Source organism: Pelophylax lessonae (assembly GCF_965119305.1).
Source record: "Pelophylax lessonae genome assembly, chromosome: 3".
Taxonomy (NCBI): domain Eukaryota; kingdom Metazoa; phylum Chordata; class Amphibia; order Anura; family Ranidae; genus Pelophylax; species Pelophylax lessonae.
Genome location: NC_138770.1, coordinates 468,322,257 through 468,343,885, shown reverse-complemented (window position 1 = coordinate 468,343,885; position 21,629 = coordinate 468,322,257). Strand labels below are relative to the sequence as shown.

The 21,629-nt window shown below is 45.7% G+C and overlaps 1 protein-coding gene across 1 annotated transcript in view; it reads left to right on the top strand.

The window, feature by feature from the left end:
• PGBD5 (piggyBac transposable element derived 5) overlaps positions 1-21,629 on the top strand; it is a 203,554-nt gene that overhangs the window by 114,121 nt on the left and 67,804 nt on the right. The window contains exon 3 of the mRNA XM_082251819.1: positions 1,020-1,154. Within this exon, the coding sequence (XP_082107945.1) occupies positions 1,020-1,154 (135 nt within the window). The remainder of the gene's footprint in view (positions 1-1,019; positions 1,155-21,629) is intronic.

The window sequence follows — 21,629 nt, the reverse complement described above, 5'->3', positions numbered from 1 at the left end:
CTGTGCTTTGTGAATGATCCCCCAGTCTTCTGGGACCTTTGACGTGTCCCAGAAGACTGTGGGGAGGGAGGGGGAGAACTTCAACTTGGATTGCCTAGGCAATCTGAGCGGAAGTGGGAGCAGCCAGTTATAAAAATCAGGTACCTGCTCCCCCTCCCAAAAAATGATATGCCAAATGTGGCAGAAAAGGAGAGGAGGAGGACTTAAAGCCAAAATTCCCCTTTTGGGTAGAGTTCTGGTTTAAGTAAAGCAAAGTTCTTGGAAATTAAAAAAATGCTGTGGTTTATAGAGGGTATAAAGGAACTTAAAGCCTAAACATAAATCCTTACATATACTCACTAAATTAATAGTCTCAGATGATACACAGGGATGAAACAAATCCTCCTACATAAGTTGTACCTGTTTATATGCAGTCCTCTTTTTCTCTACATCCTCTTAAAACACACAGATGAAAGGCTTTTTCTCAGCAGTAGAAGGCAGAGCACAGGTATCTGATGTCATACACACTGCAAAGATAGAGCACAGAGTTCAGTGAGACCTGAAACCTGAATTGTGGGAATGGACATACCCCACCAACCACAGAATCATAGGGAAATATACACAGCTGACGCTGTCAGTCGCCTGCTGTGTGCAGGATGGGGGGGATGGGGGGGGGGAGCTATTATCACTGACTCATTTAGATAGCAGAGGGAAGAGACTGCATAGAGAGAAGACACGGTGCTTTAGATTGAAGCAAGTACCTACTATAGAAAGATATGCTTTGTTCAGAGGTTTACAAGCACTTTCAAGTAAAAATAATATGGTACAACAATCATAACACTATTAAAACTTTAAGGAAATATTACATTAACTATTTGTTACATTAATGCTTTTTGTTAATTGCTGTCTTTGCCTCTGTTGAAAGAAAACACTTTATTTGAGCTGGTGACCACTGTAATACTGTATTGTTTATGCTGTAGAATTAATAAACAATTTTTAAAGTTTAATGTCCATGTTATTACACTTTTGGTGTTTTTCAGGTGCTTCATGAACCTTTAATTGATGAAGATCCAGTATTTATTGCTACTTGTACTGAACGGGAACTTCGTAAAAGGAAAAAGAGGAAATTTAGCCTTTGGGTTCGACAGTGTTCTTCCACAGGCTTCATATGTCAGGTGAGTGGTTTGCCTGGTGTATTTTAAAGTGTCACTAAACAATATCCTTATTCTCCAAATATAATCTATACACATTTCCCAGCAAACATGATATTGCATACTCTTTTGTATGGAGACTGGTCTATTCCTGACAGACTATTTTCCCCTCTCAAGCGTTTTGCTGAGCAATATCCTATTGAGGAGGTTTTTATTATTTGTGGACCCAGTAATTTCTTGCTTTTACAAAACACTGACTATTCCTGTCAAAAACACCCCAGTGTTTAAGGATCCGAAGGACAAGAGACTGTAATTCTCCTTATTCTCTTTGGGATGCCCTGCCTTGCAATCTGCCATTGCTGTCGTGTAAATTTGCCAAACATTGGGGGGGGGGGGGGTGGATGAGGGATATGGCCAAGGCACCTGCCTCCATCCTGATAGATAATTCAGTTTTGAAACCATTAGAACTTATGCATGTTACCCTATCCTACTGTGATGATGGGCTTATCGTTATCATAGTACATGCATACGAACTGACTTCCCAGCATTTCATCCTGGCAAAAAGCACCCACATTACGATGGAGCGGTGGTCTGTCCGGAGAAGTGCCCACCCTTCCTTGGTGAGGTGGTTATGAGCTAGCTCTTAATGGGGGGCTGGTTGGAGTTGCTGATGACCGTGTTTTCCTGGTGCGCAATGGGGGGGGGGGGGGTGGGGGGTTTAGTGACTAGGGCAGGGATGTCCTCTGGGCTGGGGGAGCGAATAGTTTAGCATCCGTAGGTAGCGCCTCATGCTGCCGGATCTGGCTGAAAATTTAGGCTGCAACTTTGCGGCCTACTATTCGGAAACTACGTGGGGGCTCGCCTCCAAGCGGCTGGGCACCCACAGAAATTTAGGCCACGGCCTGTGGCCTACTAGGCCATTTTTCTGTATTTTTCAGCACTGTTCACTCAAAAAAGTAGAGGAAGTCGTCCAGGCACCAAGACAACCCACGTGATCGCAGTACAGGCCACAGGTCCCATTCTTCAAGGCATAGATCCTCAGATCGATCAAGATCACATAGGTGTTATTGTTCTCCTTCTCCCCCTGCACATTCGGTGAGGAAGAGGTGCTAGGCCTGTTTACCCCTCTACCCGATAAATTAGTCTGTACGGACTGCTTCAGGGGATATGCGGCTGACCAAGAACATGAAAGCTAGCAAGTCGTGGATTTATTCAACAGGACAATGAAGGATTAATTTTCGGAATTGGCAGCCATGATGCCTGCACATCCAGTAGCTTGGGAGACTCGCGTAACAAATATTGTCCCTAAGACTACAGGCCCTTCTGCGGCCAATACTCCGATTCCATCTTCCCGTCAGGTGAATAGAGATTCTCCACAGGAAGAGCCTTCTGATGATTCCTAGGAAAACAGAGTTTGCAGGGTTTAGCTTTTCCCTTATTCAGCCTTTTATCGAGGCGGTTAAATCCGCGAACGCATGGGCAGACCCTGAAGGACCTTCCCAGAAGTCAAGCAGGAATTTCCCACATCGAAAAAAAAACAAGCAATCTTTTCTTTGATGTCCAAAATCAAAGAAGTGATTGAGGAAGAGTAGAAGAAGAAAGAAAAAAAGTTCACATTGGCGAAGTTTGGCAAGCTTTATCCGCTGGCTCCATCGTACTCAGAAGTTCTGGACGTGGCGGTAGTTCATCTAGCGAAGAACATTACTCTTCCTATTGAAGATTCTGCCTCTTTCAAAGACCTCCTGGAGAGGCGCATACATTACTACTGCAATTAAGTCCTGGACAGAAAATATTAAGCCAGCTATTCGTCAAGATGTGCAAAAGAAGACAATATTAAGGCTCTAGATGAGTTAATGTCCGCAGACTTCGTTGGGGAAGCAGCGATCTACACCATTTGTTGTTCGGCAAGATCAATGTTGCATTCAATTATGGCCAAAAGAGCCTTATGGCTTAAACTTGAACCTGGGACCTCCACTGTGCCTGGCAATGACTCTGCTTATTGAGCCATCTGGAATGCTGGACAGCTCCCTAGACAAATCCTTGAATGATCCAGCCGTGAATCTTAATTGCCTTGAACCTTGTGACCCTTTGCTCCTCACATGAACTTCCTGATTTAAGCCATGTCTCTGCACTTCCTGTTTGCAAAAATATTGTGCCTTCACTAGCCAATATTTTGCTCGTCTTTCCTGCAGCCGCCCGTATCTTCGCTACCGTTCGTTATCTACACTTGGCTTGTCACTCGATTGTGCTTCTGCCTAATCCCAACCTGCAACTTCTCGTTACCGACCTTTGGCTACTCCTAGACTATGTTTCTGCTTGATCCCAACCTGCTATATCTGCTACTGGACCCTGGTTTGATCACCTGGTGGGGCGATCCTGAAGACCGTGACCTGGTACTAACACACAGCAAAATCCATCTCCACCATCAGGAGCACTGGTGAACACCGGTTAGTACTTCAATGTCGAACCTCAGATGAGCCTTCGTCATCTGCCAGAGTGACCTGCCTGTGTTTCTATCTAGCCGGTTCCTGTGTAAGCTGCTATAGCTATTGGTATTCAAGCCTGACTCCAGATCACGACACACTGTTTGGAGAAAAACTCAATAAGGCAATCTCCAGAGTCACTGGGGGCAAGTCAGGCTTGCTTCCTCGGGACAGAAGGGTAAGAAAATCTAGAACCTTCTCCTCTAAGTTTCAAAAGTCTAGAGCCAGAGATTTTAGGCAATCTTGCCAAAACCCGAACGTCCAGAAAAACCTGGAAGGGTACCCAGTCTTCTTTTCTGAGGGCCAGAAAAAAAAGGCCTTCTCCGCTCCCCAGGATGCTACAAAGTCCTTCTGATACAAGGCCGGCTCAAACACTCCTGGTAGGAGGCAGGCTCAAACATTTTGCACCAGTTTGGGCAAACAGATGGGCATTTCTTGACTTTCTCTCATCAGCCTCCTCAAGGACACTTCAAAAGAACAGAAATTCCAGCGTCCATGCAGAAGGCACAAGCTTTAATGCATTTTGTAACTTCACTCCAACTGCAGGGTGCAACCACTGCAGTTCCCCCTTCAGAGCATTTCACCGGTTTCTACTGTATTCCTGGTCCCAAAGAAAACAGGCGGTTTGGAGGCCGGTGATAGACCTGAAGAAGCTCAAACCATAGATCTATCCGGAAAGTTTCAAGATGGAATCCTTGCAGACGATAATCCAAGCAGTACAGCCAGGAGACTGGTTACTTTCAATAGATCTTCAGGATACCTATCTGCATATTCCAATTCTCCCGTCCTTCCAGAAGTACCTGAGATTTGCAGTGGGTCACCTCCATCTTCAGTTTCAGTGCCTACGATTCGGTCTATGCACGTCTCCCTGGATATTCACAAAAGTCCTAGTTTCTACCCTAGCCTCGCTAAGGGAGAAGGGACTAAGGTTATACCACTACCTGGACAATTTTCTTCTCCTTGTTAACAACCAGAACCAACTCATCTCGCACAGAAGTATTCTTTTACAATTCTTGACTCAGGTTGGGTGGCTCGTAAATTACCAGAAGAGCCAACTTATACCAACTTAACAGATGATTTAGCTGGGAGCAATGTTCAACACCCTACAGGGTACAGTATCATTACCTCCACTGAAGGCCAAAGCCATCATTCAGAAGATGACCAGGATCATGGAGAATTATCGTTTAACAGCTGCACTATGCTTGTGCCTAATAGGCACAATGTCAGCCTGCATACCCTTGGTCTCATGGTCAAACTGTCATCTTCGGTATTTCCAGTCAAGCTTTCTGGAAGAAACATTGCTTCTCGCAGACCATCTCCCTAACAACATGCATGCGCAGAAGTCTCCGTTGGTGGACAAAACTCCAGAATCTCTCCAAACCTCGTCAATTAGGTTCCCTCTCCTGGACCACAATTACTTCCGATGCCAGCGGAAGAGGGTGGGGAGCCAATTGTGGGGAAGCCAAGGTCCAAGGAAGGTGGTCCTTCCACACCAAGGGTCTGGTCTCAAACGTACTAGAGATGAGAGGGGCATTCTTAGCTCTAACCTCTCTGGCTCCCTACATCAAAGGTCAGAAAGTCATTCCACGCCTGGACAACAGAGCAGCAGTTTTTTATAACAACGAATGGACCCTGCACCCACACATATTCCAGCAGATCGCCAATCACTGGGAATATCCTCAGGTGGATATTTTTGCTACGCCTTAGAATACCAAACTTCCTAGATTTTTCTCCTGCCTTCCACATCCCCAGGCGGAGGCAGTCGATGAAAGTACATGAGGAAGGCAGCGCATGAACCACACCGGGATGCAATGGATAAGGAAGTCAGGTGAACATCCAGTATAGAAAGGGTTAACAGTTTATTGGTAATGATAACCGAAAAACAAAGTACATAAAATGCTTATATTCCCCCTGGGCTGGAGTGGACAAGGGCACCTGGCAGCAAGCAACACGAGTGCGAGGAGGTCAGTCTCCCAGGACTGCTGAGCAGTGTGTGTACAAAGCCGGAAACCAGCCGGCACCATTTTAGTGTTAATGGGATAAGATTATAGCCATACAGTTTGTATGACTGAAATTGCATCACACAGACATTGCATGTGATCTGCACAGCAATGCGGTGCAAATCACATGTGATATCTGGCATCGCACTATTGTGAACAGGCCCTAAATTAGAGATCGCAGTGGCAGCCCCATAAACTTCTACTGTGGCCAGGGGAGGACTGGGCCAGGGGGCAGGGGGGCAATTGTCCCTTGGGCCTCACTGATGTCCTGTAAATAGGCTGCACCACTTCTGCCACAGACATGCCTAAAGGATTCCCGGTAAAAAGAAGTAAAGTCTCTGCCACTGACATACTGAGTGCGGGATGAAGACAAGGACAGAGCGCAGCCTCCCTCCCCAGCATGGATGGTGTAAACTGTGTCTGAGCAGAAGCCGGTTCCATGCCCCACTTGAGACTTCCCTTCCCCCCCCCCCCCCCCCCTTGCCAGCCCGACCAAGCTGTCCCAGCTCCCCCCAACAGCCCCCTGCTGGCCAGGTTGGGAACCCAGGTTCAGCCGGTGAGTAGAGAGTACCTGTAAAAAGGGCTTCAGCTTGGAATGGGGGGTCAGGAGAAGGATAGGGGGAGGGAGAGTGGGAGGGGGACCAAGTTGCTGCCCCATGGGCCTCTGGTTTGTACTTGCCCCCTGGGCTGAAAGTTGCCAGTCTGCCCCTGATTGTGGCAAATGTAAATTGGACCCTAAATGCAACAGGAATGTGGTGCAGGAGTGACAACATTTTAAAGTTTTGCTGTGCTATGTTGGGCAGACAGCCAGTATAGTGAAGATTACTATGGAAATGCATTTTAGATACAGTGTGCATATTATGAAAATACTATAGTAGTAACTTTTAGTCCTCAAAGGCAGTGCAGAAAATGTAAAACTGTCAACTTTAAAGTGGTTCTGAAGCTGGGATGTTGTTTTACCCTACCATTACCTGCATTAAAGGGTAACTCTGTAGCTCTGTAATATTTTGAAAATGCAATGCAATATGGCTACCTGTAGGTGTTCTGTATACAGAATGTGTACTGAACGCCCCCAGAAACATAATTTCCTGCTTGTGTGATTGGCTCAGATTTCAGGCATCCCCTGCAACAAAAATTTACTTTTTGGTGAGATACTTCCAATAGGAAATCACGGCTAAAGGGATGTAGGTCCAGCAGCTTTCCTCATTAGAGCCCTGCAGGTGCACAGCTGACTGATAATTATGAATCTACTCCCATTAGATTCACTTTCCCACATGGATACAGACAAACACACAGGGATTTCTTCAGAATAACAAGATGTAGGAATCTGCAACAAAGTTTGTGAAAATCCTTGTAACTTACAGTACATAGATCATCCAGAAGGGAATCTTTTTTTTTTTTTTTTCTCAATAAAAGTGGAGTTACGTTTTATGGTAAAAAACCTTCCACTAGTTATTGCCTCCCCACCATTCCCCCACCCAAATACAAACCTTGGATGATCCAGCACTGTGTCCATCTGGAGCAACACTGGTTCTCTCTCCCCTCTCACAGGCTCAGAGTCAGCAGCGGAAGCCATTGGCTGTTGCTGCTGTGAGGAGGGAGTGGGGCATTGGGCTGTGCCACGCTGTGTGTGTCAATAAATGCACACAGCCTGGCTTAGACGTGAGCCTGCAGGTGCACCACCATAGGAAGCCGCTTACTGTGGTGGCTCACCAAAAGTGAGTACACCTCACACATTTTTGTAAATATTTTATTATATCTTTTCATGTGACAACACTGAAGAAATGACACTTTGCTGCAATGTAAAGTAGCAAGTGTACAGCTTGTATAACAGTGTAAATTTGCTGTCCCCTCAAAATAACTCAACACACAGCCATTAATGTCTAATCCCCTAGCAACAAAAGTGGGTACACCCCTAATCTAAAATGTCCTAATCGGGCCCAATTTGCCATGTTCCCTCCCTGGTGTCATGTGACTCGTTGGTGTTACAAGGCCTCGAATGTGAATGGGGAGCAGGTGTGTTAAATTTAGTGTTATCGCTCTCACTCTCTCATACTGGTCACTGAAAGTTCAACATGGCACCTCATGGCAAAGAACTCTCTGAGGATCTGAAAATAGGAATTGTTGCTCTACATAAAGATGGCCTAGGCTACAAAAAGATTGCCAAGACCCTGAAACTGAGCTGTAGCACGGTGGCCAAGACCATAAAGAGGTTTAACAGGACAGATTCCACTCAGAACAGGCCTTGCCATGGTCGACCAAAGAAGTTGAGTGCACATGCTCAGCATCATATCCAGAGGTTGTCTTTGGACGTAAATAGACGTATGAGTGCTGCCAGCATTTCTGCAGAGGTTGAAGGGGTGGGGGGTCAGCCTGTCAGTGCTCAGACCATATTCCGCACATTGCATCAAATTAATCTGCATGGCTGTCGTCCCAGAAGGAAGCCTCTTCTAAAAGATGATGCACAAGAATGCCCGCAAACAGTTTGCTGAAGACAAGCAGACTTAGAACATGGATTACTGGAACCATGTCCTGTGGTCTGATGAGACCAAGATAAACCTATTTGGTTCAGATGGTGTCAAGCGTGTGTGGTGGCAACCAGGTGAGGAGTGCAAAGACAAGGGTGTCTTGCCTACAGTCAAGCATGGTGGTGGGAGTGTCATGGTCTGGGGCTGCATGAGTGCAGCTGGCACTGGGAAGCTACAGTTCATTGGGGGAACCATGAATGCCAACATGTACTGTGACATATTGAAGCAGAGCATGATCCCCTCCCTTCAGAGACTGGGCCCGCAATATTCCAACATAACGACCCCAAATACACATCCAAGACGACCACTGCCTTGCTAAAGAAGCTGATGGTAAAAGTGATGGACTGGCCAAGCATGTCTCTAGACCTAAACCCTATTGAGCATCTGTGAGGCATCTTCAAACGAGAGGTGGGGGAGCGCAAGGTCTCTAACATCCACCAGCTCTGTGATGTCATCATTGAGGCGTGGAAAAGGACTCCGGTGGCAACCTGTGAAGCTCTTGTGACCAAGAAGGTTAAGGCAGTGTTGGAAAATAATGGTGGCCACACAAAATATTGACACTTTGGGCCTAATTCGGGCATTTTAACTTTGGGGTGTACTCACTTTTGTGAGATACTGTTTGTGTGTGTATATATATATATATATATATATATATAATATGTGTGTGTGCGTGTATATATATATATATATTATATATCATATATATATATATCATATATATATATATATATATATATATATATATATATAATTTATATATATATATATCCCTTTGCAGTTACTTTAACTAACACCTCTGACTGGTAACATGGTCAAATAATCCCATTCCTGTATCTCTAATGTTTTACTTGAACCAAAAGGCCCCAGCACTGCCTGCGAGTTAAACATATTCCTATTTTCTCCCAATTTTTATGACAGAATGCTATTATAGCATCTAAGTAAACTTATTGCAGCAGCTAATGACCGATGAATATGTCAAATTGTGCATAGCAAATTCATCTGCTTACTTTTGATGTTTGACTTGGGTAATTTAGTACTCAACAATGACCCTAGGTCATTATTGAATACTAGTTCTCAGAAACCTGAAGGCAAATTCAGATAACGGATGTTTACAATAGTTGTTCAGGGCACATTATGGATAAGATTCAGACTTGTAATCTAGATGCGCTTTCCATTGTGCTAATTTGCTTTTAATTTTAAGCGTGCTTAAAGGGGAACTAATCAACCTTAACTTATTTTATTCCTTATGCTACTAGCCTTAGTAAATAGATAGATCAGTATATTATATTTACTTGTTTTAAAGTCTTTTTTTAAATTTCTTCCTGGTTTTTGGTTTAGGCCAATCCCAGGAGTCTTCATGGACACTTTTTTTCTTTCATCTGGAACAGGGAAGAAGGGGCTTGTACAGCTAAGCACACCCTCTTACATGCATGCTTGAGCTAAGGGAGAATGGATTCCAGGAAGTAAAGGCTACATTAATCATCTGCCCTTACTCAAAATAGCCATTTCTAAAAATGCTAGGTGGTGTTTTTCAAACTGATTTCTCAGCAAAATAAAGCATGGAGACATGGATGGGTTTGTTTGCTTGGAATAATAAAAATGAATTAAAAAGTGTTTCTCTTTCGTTCATTGATGGACACAGCTCCTAAAAAATCTTGACCAGTGGGTTATACTGCCCCCTACAGGAGTAGGACACTAGGCAGAAAAAAAAAAACTTGATTATGTCTATGGGCAGTCCCAGGAGGTATACTCTCCCTCTCTACTATAAGTACGTAAGTTTTCTTCCTAGTCAGGAGTAAGGACCTAGTTCCTTGCTGGGATTTCTTGTTCTGGCAATTTTTTTATTTTTAGTATAGATTTTTTTCTCCTGTTTTTTTTCCTGTGAGACCTACAATCAACTGCCGGACTGGACAATGGGCTAGCTATTCTAGATCCAGTGGTTACCTCAGTCTGGCCAGTGAGTGCATGCAGACCACAGCTTCGCGCTAGGTTGGCGGTGACATAGGTTGCATATGACCGGGTCTTGGCCTGCGTTGCAGCATTCCTCCTGGCCGACAGTGCCCCCCCCCCCCATTTAGATGGTGAGGAGGTTCTGTCTGGAGAGGTGCCCACCTCGTTCCTGGTATACTGTAGTGAGTAGCTGTCCCCTCTTTCCCCCTGGACGGTTTTGGTGTAGACGCAGGCCCCTCCCTGGGACGGTCGGACCCCCAGGTTCCCCTCCTTCCCGTTAGGCACCCCTCCCCTGTGCCTTGTTGCTCCATGTGGGTCATCTAGTTCTCCATCTCTTCTCCCCTTCTATCATAGGGTAGTGTGGCAGTCTGGGCTGCTTTCTGGGGCTCGAGCAGGATGCTGTGCTTGTGACGGGGGCAGGGGGGTGCGCTGCTGGGGACTGGGCAATCAGATGGGGGGGGGACTTTACCTGGTAAGGGGTTCTACCCGGTTCCCCCCTTCTTTTTTATGCCTTGCCTGGGCCCCAGGGATCCCTCCTGGTTCCCTGGGAGCCTTGTGCAGCCGCCAATTTGTTGTGGCCTGTATTGTGCATAGGCCAGCGGCCATGTTTGTGTAGTCCAGCGGCCATTTTGCATTGAAATTAGTGGTGGCCATTACAGTGGGGTGGCAATTTCAGCTTTGGGAGCCTCTCCTTGTTTCCTGGTGCTGACTCCTGGGTCTCTTCCCTTCCTGGACATATCACATGGAATACATTTTATCCTGGTGCTGCCAGTGACTGTCTCGTAGGGTGGTAAGTCTGGGGGGGGGGGGTCCTCCTCTCTCTGCTGCAGGATCGCAGGGTGTTCTGTTGCTGGTGACCAGGTGGTGTTACAAGCGCGGTGGAGGTGTCCCTTAGCAGTGTTTTTGCACGTTTTGTGGGGGTCCTCCTATTCCACATTGAGTCTTTGGGGCACGTTTCACCACCTGACCCCCTCTCAGAAGCTGTGGGCTCCTCCGGGTCCCAAATATCCATTGATACACTGACGGCGGTCTTTGAGTCCCTTGTGTCCCAGGTGGAGGTGGCTTTTGGGTGGAGGGCTGGTAAAAAGCACCCTCTACCTTCCCCTGCCTCATCTGTCTCCTCAGATCCTGAATCTGCTTCGGCTGCTGCGGACATGGCCCACTCTGAGAGGTCTGAGGCCACGCACCCTGATTTTTCAGATAGTGAGGATAATTCCTCCACACCTGTAGCCGCACACAAAAAGGCGCTGGTGGATGCACTGATTGGGCCTGCAGATGAGACTTTAAAAATGGAGGACACAGCTGAAGCTACAGTCGAGATATCGGTTGTGGTGAAGGTGTTTCCTTTCCCTTCCTATTTTCACAGGTTTGTCGCTAAAGAGTGGGAACTGCCATTGATTTGTGGTCCCTAAGCGATTTGCAATGAGGTACCCCTTTGAAGAGTCCCTCCTTAAAAAGTGGACTGTTCCACCGGTGGTGGATCCCCCAGTTTCCAGGTTAAATAAGGCAACCATGATCCCGGTTGAAGAATTGCCAGCCTTTAAGAATCCGGCTGATAGAAAGGCAGAGGCTGTGGTCCGCAATATGTTCACTGTTGCAGGTTCGGCACTTAGGCTAGTCTTCACCATTGCCCTGGTGTCGCAAACTCTGACAGAGTGGGCTAAACTTTTATCCCGTTACCTGGAGGGTGAGTAGCTCCCCCCTGCCTTTGCTAAGCTGGCCAACCAACTGGTCCAGAAGCTGTAGTTTATCTGTGATGCCTCTTTGGATGCAGCTCCCCTGGTTTCTAGACTGTGTTTCGGCAATGGTCCTTAGGCGTGTTTTGTGGCTCAAGTGTTGGTCTGCGGACCACACCTCTAAAAAAGCCTTAACTGATCTTCCTTTTCAGGGAGGTCGCCTGTTTGGACCTACTCTGGATGACATCATTAAGAATCTCACAGGGGGAGAGTACTTTTCTTCTGCAGGCTGGTGAGGGTAAGGAACCTCGTCATAGATGTGGCCCATATTTCTCAGCTCACAAAAAGTTTTTTAATCCCTCAGGGTTAGCTGACAAGGGTCCAAGCGACCTTGATCTGACAAACTGAGAGCGAGATTCTCCAGACCTGTGGACAAGGCTCCCTCTGTATGAAGGTGCGCCCTTTCCAGTGCCTGGGGTAGGGGGATGTCTGCACTGGTTTCCGGGGCCGTTGACCTCCTTGGTGCAAGACAAGCGAAACGGTCTGGCTACAAGATCAAGTTTTGTTCTCTTGTCCCTGAACCGATTGCAAGCTCTCTTTGGGTATGCTATATAGCAGAAAGTAATGTAACTTTTCAAAATTGTGGGTCTTTCGTTGTTAATAGCGCAAAAAATAAAAACTGCAGAGGTGATCAAATACCACAAAAAGAAAGCTCTATTTGTGGGGAAAAAAGTCATCAATTTTATTTGGGTATAGTGTCGCACGACTGCGCAATTGTCAGTTAACCACATAACGACCGCCCACCGCAGATATACTGCGGCAGGCAGCCACTGCAAAGTGATGTAGGGGTACTTCACTCGCTCAGCTGCCTGTGGGGGGGCGAGCGCGCACCGCCGGAGAAGCGCTCCCGCCCCCACTCGTTCACTGAGATCCCCGCGCGAGTGACCGGCGGGTCGGATGTCCGCCGGTCAGTCGCGATCTCCCACTGCAGAAGGAGAAAGACAGATGACTGATGTAAACACAGCCGTCTGTCATTCTCCCTGATGTAAGCACAGAGGCTATACGATCCTGCTATGTAGGATCTTATGTCTCTGTGATTACATCACAAGCCACGCCCCCCCACAGTTAGAATCACGCCCCTAGGGACACACTTATCCCCTTGATCACCAATAAAGTCAACCCCTTCCCTGCCAGTTTCATTTTGACAGTGACAGTGCACATTTTTAGCACTGATTACTGTAGTAATGTCACTGGTACCCCCAAAAGTATCTAAAATGTCAGTTAGGGGTCCGATCTGTCCACCGCAATGTCGCAGTCCCGAAAAAAATAACTTTTGCGCAAACCAATCAAAATACGCTTATTGCGATTTTTTTTTTTACCATAAACATGTAGCAGAAAACAAATTGGCCTAAAATGTTTAAAGATTTTGATTTTTACTTTTTTTTTTTGAGAATTTCATATAAAAAAATTTGCAAAATATAATTTTTTTCAAAATTGTCGCTCTTTTTTTGTTTATAACGCAAAAAATAAAAATCACAAAGGTGATCAAATGCCACCAAAAGAAAGCTCCGTTTGTGGGAAAAGGACATCAATTTCGTTTGGGTACAGCGTCGCACGACCACCCAATTGTCTGTTAAAGTCACGCAATCTCAAAATAGGGCCTGGTTATTGAGCAGTCAAATCCTCCAGGACCAAAGTGGTTAAAAGGATTAAATCAAAACTATAAATACATTTTTCTTATGGTTTAAACTTTGTAACATCTGTATGGTCAAACTGAAACAAATGCATTGTGTATTACACCAACAATGATGTTGCCCCTTTTAATGTCTTTGGCATGTGCAGTGGATATATATTTGTTTGTATTTTTGTTAATTGTCCTTTTTCCTTCCACATGGATGATTTAACCCCTTCCCACCAACCCCAGCATCTCAATGCTGGGGGGGCCTGAAGCATCAACGATCAAGTGACCCTTGTGATTGGCTGTCACAATAATCATATGATCGGGAGCTGGTCCCACTGGCTTCCGATCTTTAGTGGGAACGGAGAACTGTCTTTGACAGCATGGTCTCTGTTCTGGGAATGTGCTTTCAGCACAGAAACATCAGCTGCCCAGCAAAAAATGAAAGCCATCCTTTTGCCACCGCTCATATGTGTAATGCAGCAGGTAACATTAAAGTGGAATTCTGTTGTCATGTTTTAAGGCTGTTTTATCTCTAGTTTGGGTCTTCGTATGGATCCTGGAAAGGTTTTGGCCATTACTAACTGGCCTCTCCCTGCCATCCTCAAGGCGACACAACGCTTTCTTGGGTTCACAAACTATTACAGGCAGTTTATTAGGAATTACTCTTCCATTGCTGCGCCAATTATCGCCTTGACCATGAAGGGTGCGAATGGCAAGGAGTGGCCTTCAGAAGCTGTCCCTGCATTTCATGAGTTAAAATAGGCCTTTGTTTCTCGACCTCCCTCGAGGAGACCTAATACTGGGGAGCCAATCTTTATTGAAGTGAATGCTTCTTGAATGGGGGTGGGATCTGTGCTTCTTCAATCCTTTGAGGAAAAATGTCAACCATGTGCGTTTTTTCCCCAAAGATTTTCTCAGGCAGAGAAAAATGATGCTATTGGTGATCGGGAACTTCTTGCAATTAAATTGGCGTTAGAGGAGTGATGTCATCTCTTGAAGGGTTCCTCTCACTTTATAACAAATTTCACTGATTATAAAAATCTGCAGTACTTACAGAATTCCAAACATCTGAATCCCAGACAGGCTGGGTGGAGTCTTTTCTTTTCCCATTTTAATTTCACTATTACGTACAAACTTGGTTCCTGCAACAGTTGGGCTGATGCACTCTCTAGGTCATTTGACACCCTGGATGGGGAGCCCACCTCTGAACCTGAACCAATCATTCCTGCCTCATGCATTTTTGGCCATTCTCCCACTTTGGAGTATTCCTCCTGGAAAGACCTTCATCCCCACTGAGCAAAGATCTTAGATGGGAACATGGTTCTCGATTGGCCTACTCTCCGTTCGCATGTCTAAGACTACGTTAGGTTTGTGATGTCTGCACACAAGCTCTTGCTGGTCTTCTCATGCCCTGGTCCTGTACTAAGGAGCCCTGGTCTCACATTGCCATGGACTTTATCATCTATCTTCCATAGTCTGAGAATAATACAGTCATTTGGGCAGTAATTGATCGTTTCTCCAAGATGGCGCATTTCGTTCCTCTTCCTGGACTCTCCTCTGCTCCCGCTCTTGTTCCCATTTTTGTTTAATAAATCTTCTGCCTCCATTGGGTTCCTTCCCATATTGTTTCTGACGGGTGTTCAATTCACATCTCGCTTTTGGAGAGCCTTTTGCAAATCCCTCAATATTATCTTGGATTTTTCCTCTTCTTTTCACCCCCAATGCAATGGTCAGACTGACAGGGTTAATCAGGAGTTAGAGGTCTTTCTCCGCACTTTAATCTCTGTTCATCATGATGATTGGTCCTCTCTATTCCCAAGGGCAGAATTCTCTCACAATATTAATGCTACCATCAGTTCTCAGAAGACACCTCATCTCACAGTTTATGGAAGACACCCTCAGCTCCCTCTTCCTATGACCTGTCCTCTGGACATTCCAGCTTTGGCTTTGGTTCAGGAATCATTCAATTCTATTTAGGGTGATGTTCATGATTCCCTCTGGGCAGCTGCCAACAAATTCAAAGGTTTTGCCGACCTTCGCAGTTGTAAGCTGCCTTCTCTACAGCCAGGAGACAAAGTCTGGCTTTCCACCAGGAATATTAAGCTCTGGGTTCCTTCTCTGAAATTCGCCTCAGGATTCATTGGCCGGTACAGTATTATTTCTAAATTAAACCCGTTTTTTTTAAACTTCAGATCCCTAAAAACCTCAATATATCAAACTCCTTTCATGTTTCCTTTCTGAACGCTTCTCAAAAAGTTCTCTCGTCCTCTGCCTACTTTGGTTCCAGTCTCAAAAGATAATCAGGAGTACGAGGTTAGGCAAATTCTGGATTTCCGGCTATGTAAAGGCATTCTTCAGTACCTTGTGCATTGGAAAGGTTTTGATCCTGAGGAGAGGTCTTGGATCCCTGCATCTGATGTCTTTGCGCCTCGTCTTTTGAGGAGGTTTCATTTAAGGTCCCCCTCCAAGCCTGGGCTCAAGCGGAGAGGCCTTATTGGGGGGGGGGGGGGGTACTGTCATGAATCTGCAGTAATGTTTTATGCCCTGATTGTCTGCTTATCTCTATGGCAGAGATATGCAAACTGTGGCCCTCCAGATGTTGCAGAACTACAAGTCCCATGAGGCAAAGCGAGACTCTGACAGCCACACCCATGACATCCATAGGCAGAGGCATGGTGGGAGTTGTAGTTTTGCAACAGCTGGAGGACCACAGTTTGCATATCCCTGCTCTATGGTCTTTATATCAGCTTTAGGGGCCATGCTCTCACACCTGTGTTTAAGTAATCTTCTCTCACCATGGCTCCACCCCAGCCTCTAACAGGAAACACTATATTAACCCACGCACTGCAAGCCAACCTTGCCCGAGCAACAATTGAGCGAAGGCTTCCCTGAGTGTTTCTTGCCATGTGCTCTACGTCTGATCTCCATGTACCGACTTTGGCTTGTTCGCCTGACCATCCCTGTCTGCTTGTTGCCCTGACCTTCGGCTCATCCTTCTGACTATCCCAGTCTGCTTGTTGCCTCGACCTATGGCTTGTTCTCCCAACTATCCCTTGTTGCCCTAGACTGCTGCTTCCTCCCCATCCACCAGAGCTAGCCGTGAGCGTGAGCTTGGAGACCATGAACTGGAGTCAGCTGCAGCCAAGTCCATCCTCACCATCAGAGGCTCTGTTGAAAACCTGCTGGCTCCTAGACTCCGCACCCTGGGGAATCTTAGGCTCTAACTCCTTGTCCAGGATCGTGGCTTCGGCCTGGTGTAGCTGCTTCTCTGAGCCATCGACCCTCTGCAATCAGCCGTTAGGTTCACAACCTCCGCGGTACGCTCCCCATCACTTGATCCCGCAGGTGACGTTAACACATGGTTTATCACCTATGCTGGCCAATGCTTGCCCAGCTCAGGTTCTTACTCCCACTGTGGAGCCCTCTGGCTCACTGTCTGCTAAAAATTCCTGAAAGTGAGCATGTGCCTTTGGTCCTGAAGAACAACCTGAACCTCAAACCTTGAGATGCCCCAGAGGCTTAATGCCTGAAAGTGAGGATGTGCCATCACCTGTTAGCGGAGCAAAGCCTGGAACTCAACACTTAAGATGCTCCCAGAGGCCTAACTTTGGGAAACCACCTGAGCACTTTGCGAAAGAGGACTGGTCTATAAACTTGCCTGGAATAACAAGTTCAAGTGGGGGGGGGAGTGTGGTGGAGTGCCCCTTTATCCACAGTCAGTTGCAGGTCTTTTTTAATTTAAACTCCCACAATACTCCAGGCTCCCAGCATCCCCTGAGCTCTTGGACACACCCAGGGGATATAAATTCCAGTTCCTCCCTGCTTCCTTTGCTCAAAGAAACCCGGCCTGATGGGACAGTGGTGACTGGGCAAGTGAACTGTTTCTAGGTGCTGGGTTCACCCCCGTTAAGTCTGGTGTGCAGGCCACCTGCAGTAAGTACAAGAGCACGCAGCATCTATCTAAGCCCAAGTCAATGAAGAGGACTTTGCTACAGTCCATTTAGAGAGGCTGTCCATACAGTGGGGTGGCCCTATCTTCAGTCACCAGAACCTCCCGACCAAAGACAACGGCAGCAGTGCCAGTGTGATGCCTGTGCCAGTCACAAAAGCATCCAGCCATTACTTTTCCAGAACCTTCATTCATAGGGTGGATATGTGAGGGATACTGTCTTCTTTCTCTCTCAGAAGCTGAACTGAACTCAGGAACTCTACTGCCATCTATTGGTCATTTGTAGAATTGTTTTCATTTCTACCGTTCCTGTTTTCCCTACTGTTAATAATGTTCTCTACTGCACTCCCCTGTTCATATGATATCCCCTATGCAATGTTATGTTGACCTCCATTATTTAGTAAAGTAGAAATTGCATATCACCACTGGTCTGATCATTTGGCTGATACCATTATACAACAATGCCTCTTCTCTTTAAAATCTTCCTACGTCCTACCCTCCCCCCCATTGTTGCTGTCGTAATCTTCCAGTACAATTGGGGCTAATACAGCTAACAAGCTAGCACAGGCTTTCAACAAGAGAACCAGGCTATGCCCCCTTTCTGTCCAACTGCTCCAATCATAGAAGAGGAGTTACAACTTCTATGAATGAAATAGTCTCTATGAATGGAGAATGGGCTACAAATTTCTTAAGCAGCTTTAACAATAGCTGGTTGTTAAGGAGCGGGCCAGGATGTTGGCAGCGGTATCCTTAATGACCGATGACTCATCAGATCTCAACAGATTCCCTGCTGACAGCTGAATGTAAACCAAAAAATTGCTGTCACATCACCCACGAATTGCCCCCCTCCCCTTCAAAGCACCTTGTCTCCATATTGTTTGAAACAATGGCCTCTTGCCCACAACCCTGGCTGGTGTGGGGGCCCTTGTCTCCAAACAAAAACAGTGTCCGCCAGTGTAAATCCCACTGTTTGACAATGAAATACCTAAAGGGCAAGGCCCTGCCTTTTGTGATGGATCAACCAATGCATGCTGGGTCTATGACATCACAAAGGGGCAGGGTCAACCCAGTTACATCATCGGGTGGCTCCGCACCATAGCTATATAAGAGCTGGCGGGAAGCCAGCAACTGGTGCAGACGTCTACCTTTTTTTTTGAGGTTGGCTGCTGCGTTCATCGTGATTGACGTTGGATTTACTTCAGGGACTTTTTTTTTTAAAATAAAGCAATTGTCAAAAACTGTCTCTGTGTTGATTTATTTTTGACACTTTTTGGTGAATGAGTAGGGGTACAATGTATCCCATACTCATTCACATGGTTGGGGGGCCAGGATCTGGGGGCTCCCTTGTTAAAGGTATAAGCCAAAGGAGTATTCTCAGTATAAATATTTCATTTTCAAAGTATCAATAGTTCTTCAGAGCATAGAGTGTCTTCAATTATACCACAAACACTTAAAAAAATCAGATATGATGTATGTATATTTTTAAAAAATCTGCTGACTTCAATCTTTCAATGTTCAAGCAAAAATCAATTTTTTTGTTTTTTGTTTTTTTTATATTTCTTGCACATGCACATTGGGTATTGTATATTTAACAAAGGTAAATGAGTGAACATGCTCTACTCCTTGAGTAAATCAATTCTTAGTGTCTCGCCAGCCTAGTGGTATTTACTGTATGGAAAGTGTACCTAAGTAACAAAACTGGCTGTACAGAATTACAAACAAAAGAAAGGGCAAGGATACTTTTATGTCATATCCTGTTTATCCTTAGTACTTTAACTTATTTGTAATGCTCCTACAACATTTAGCAATGGTAAAATTATGGGCACATCTTGTTTGGTAAATTGTATTACTTCTGCTATAATTTACCTTCTAATATGTTTTGTGGCACCATTTATTAATTAACCACTTGCCCACTGGGCACTTAAACCCCATTCCTAACCAGACCAATTTTCAGATTTCAATGCTCTCACATTTTGAATGACAATTACTCAGTCATGCAACACTGTCCCCATATGAAATTTCCGTCCTTTTTTTCACACAAACAGAGCTTTCTTTTGGTGGTATTTAATCATAATTGGGTTTTTAATTTTTTGCGCTATAAATTAAAAAAGACCGAAAATTTTGTAAAAAAATGCAATTTTCTTTGTTTCAGTTTTAAATTTTGCAAATTTAGTCATTTTTCTTCATAAGTTTTGGCCAAAATTTATACTGCTACATATCTTTAGTAAAAATAACCCAAATAAGTATACCTTTTTTGGTATTTGTGAAGATTATAGAGTCTACAAGCTATGGTACCAATCATTGAATATTGATCACACCTAAAGTACTGACGGCCTATCTAATTCTTGAGACCCTAACAAGTCAGGACAGTACAAATACCCCCCAAATGACCCCTTTTTGGAAAGTAGACATTCCAGGGTATTTAGTAAGAGGCATGGTGAGTTTTTTGAAGTTGTAATTTTTCCCCACAATTCTTTGCAAAATGAAGATTTTTTAAAAAAATATATATATTTTTCACAAAATGGTCATATTACGAAGTTATTTCTTACACACTGTATAGGCATACTTGCAACTATACCCCAAAATACATTCTGCTACTCCTCCTGAGTATGATGATACCACATGTGTGACACTTTTCCACAGCCTGACCACATACAGAGGCCCAACATCCAAGGAGCACCGTCAGGCGTTCTAGAAGCAAAAATTACACATATAATTTTCTGATGACCTATCACACTTTTGAAAGTCCTGGAGCACCAGGACAATGGAAACCCCCATAAAATGATAATCTAGGAGGCATAATGAGTCTTTTGAACATGTCATTTTTTTCCACAGGTTTTTGGAAAATGTGGAAAGAAAACCAAAACGCATTTTTTTTACACAAAGTTGTCCATTTATAAGACATTTCTAACACATAGCATGTACATAGCAAAAAATGACACCCCAAAATACATTCTGCCACTCCTCCTGAGTATGGCGATACCACATGCGTGACACTTTTCCACAGCCTGACCAAATACAGAGGCCCAACATGCAGGGAGCACCGTCATTTCCTGACTTCCCATTACAATTTTGTGAGGCACTGTAGGGCACTGATAAGCATTGTAGTGGCACTGATGTGGCATGGATGTGGCCCGGATGAGCACTGATGAGCACTGACGTGGCATGGATGTGGCACTGATGTGGCACGGATGAGCACTGACGTGGCATGGATGTGGCACTGATGAGCACTGACGTGGCATAGATGTGGCACTGATGAGCACTGACATGGGATGGATGTGGCACTGATGAGCACTGATGTGGCATGGATTAGCCCTGACGTGGCATGGATGTGGCATGGATGAGCACTGACGTGGCATGGATGAGGCACAGATGAGCACCCTGATGTGGCATTGATGTGGCACAGATGAGCACTGACATGGCACAGATGTGGCATTGATGTGGCATGGATGAGCACTGACATGGCATGGATGTGTCACGGATGAGCACTGACATGGCATTGATGTGGCACTGATGTGGCATGGATGAGCACTGACCTGGCATGGATGTGGCATGGATGAGCACTGATGTGGCATGGATGTGGCACTGATGAGCACTGACGTGGCATGGATGTGGAACTGATGAGCACTGATGTGGCACGGATGAGGCACTGATGAGCACTGACGTGGCACGGATGTAGCACTGATGAGCACTGATGTGGCATGGATTAGCCCTGACGTGGCATGGATGAGGCACAGATGAGCACCCTGACGTGGCATGGATGTGGCACAGATGAGCACTGACATGGCATGGATGTGGCATTGATGTGGCACTGACGTGGCATGGATGAGCACTGACGTGGCATGGATGTGGCATGGATGAGCACTGACGTGGCATGGATGTGGCATGGATAAGCACTGACATGGCACTGATGTGGCACGGATGTGGCACTGACGTGGCATGGATATGGCACTGACGTGGCACGGATGTGGCACTGACGTGGCATGGATGTGGCACGGATGAGCACTGACGTGGCATTGATGTGGCACGGATGAGCACTGATGTGGCATGGATGAGCACTGACGTGGCATGGATGTGGCATGGATGAGCACTGACGTGGCATTGATGTGGCACGGATGACCACTAACGTGGCACGGATGAGCACTGAAGTGGCATGGGTGTGGCATGGATGAGCACTGACGTGGCATGGATGTGGCACGGATGAGCACTGACATGGCATGGATGAGCACTGA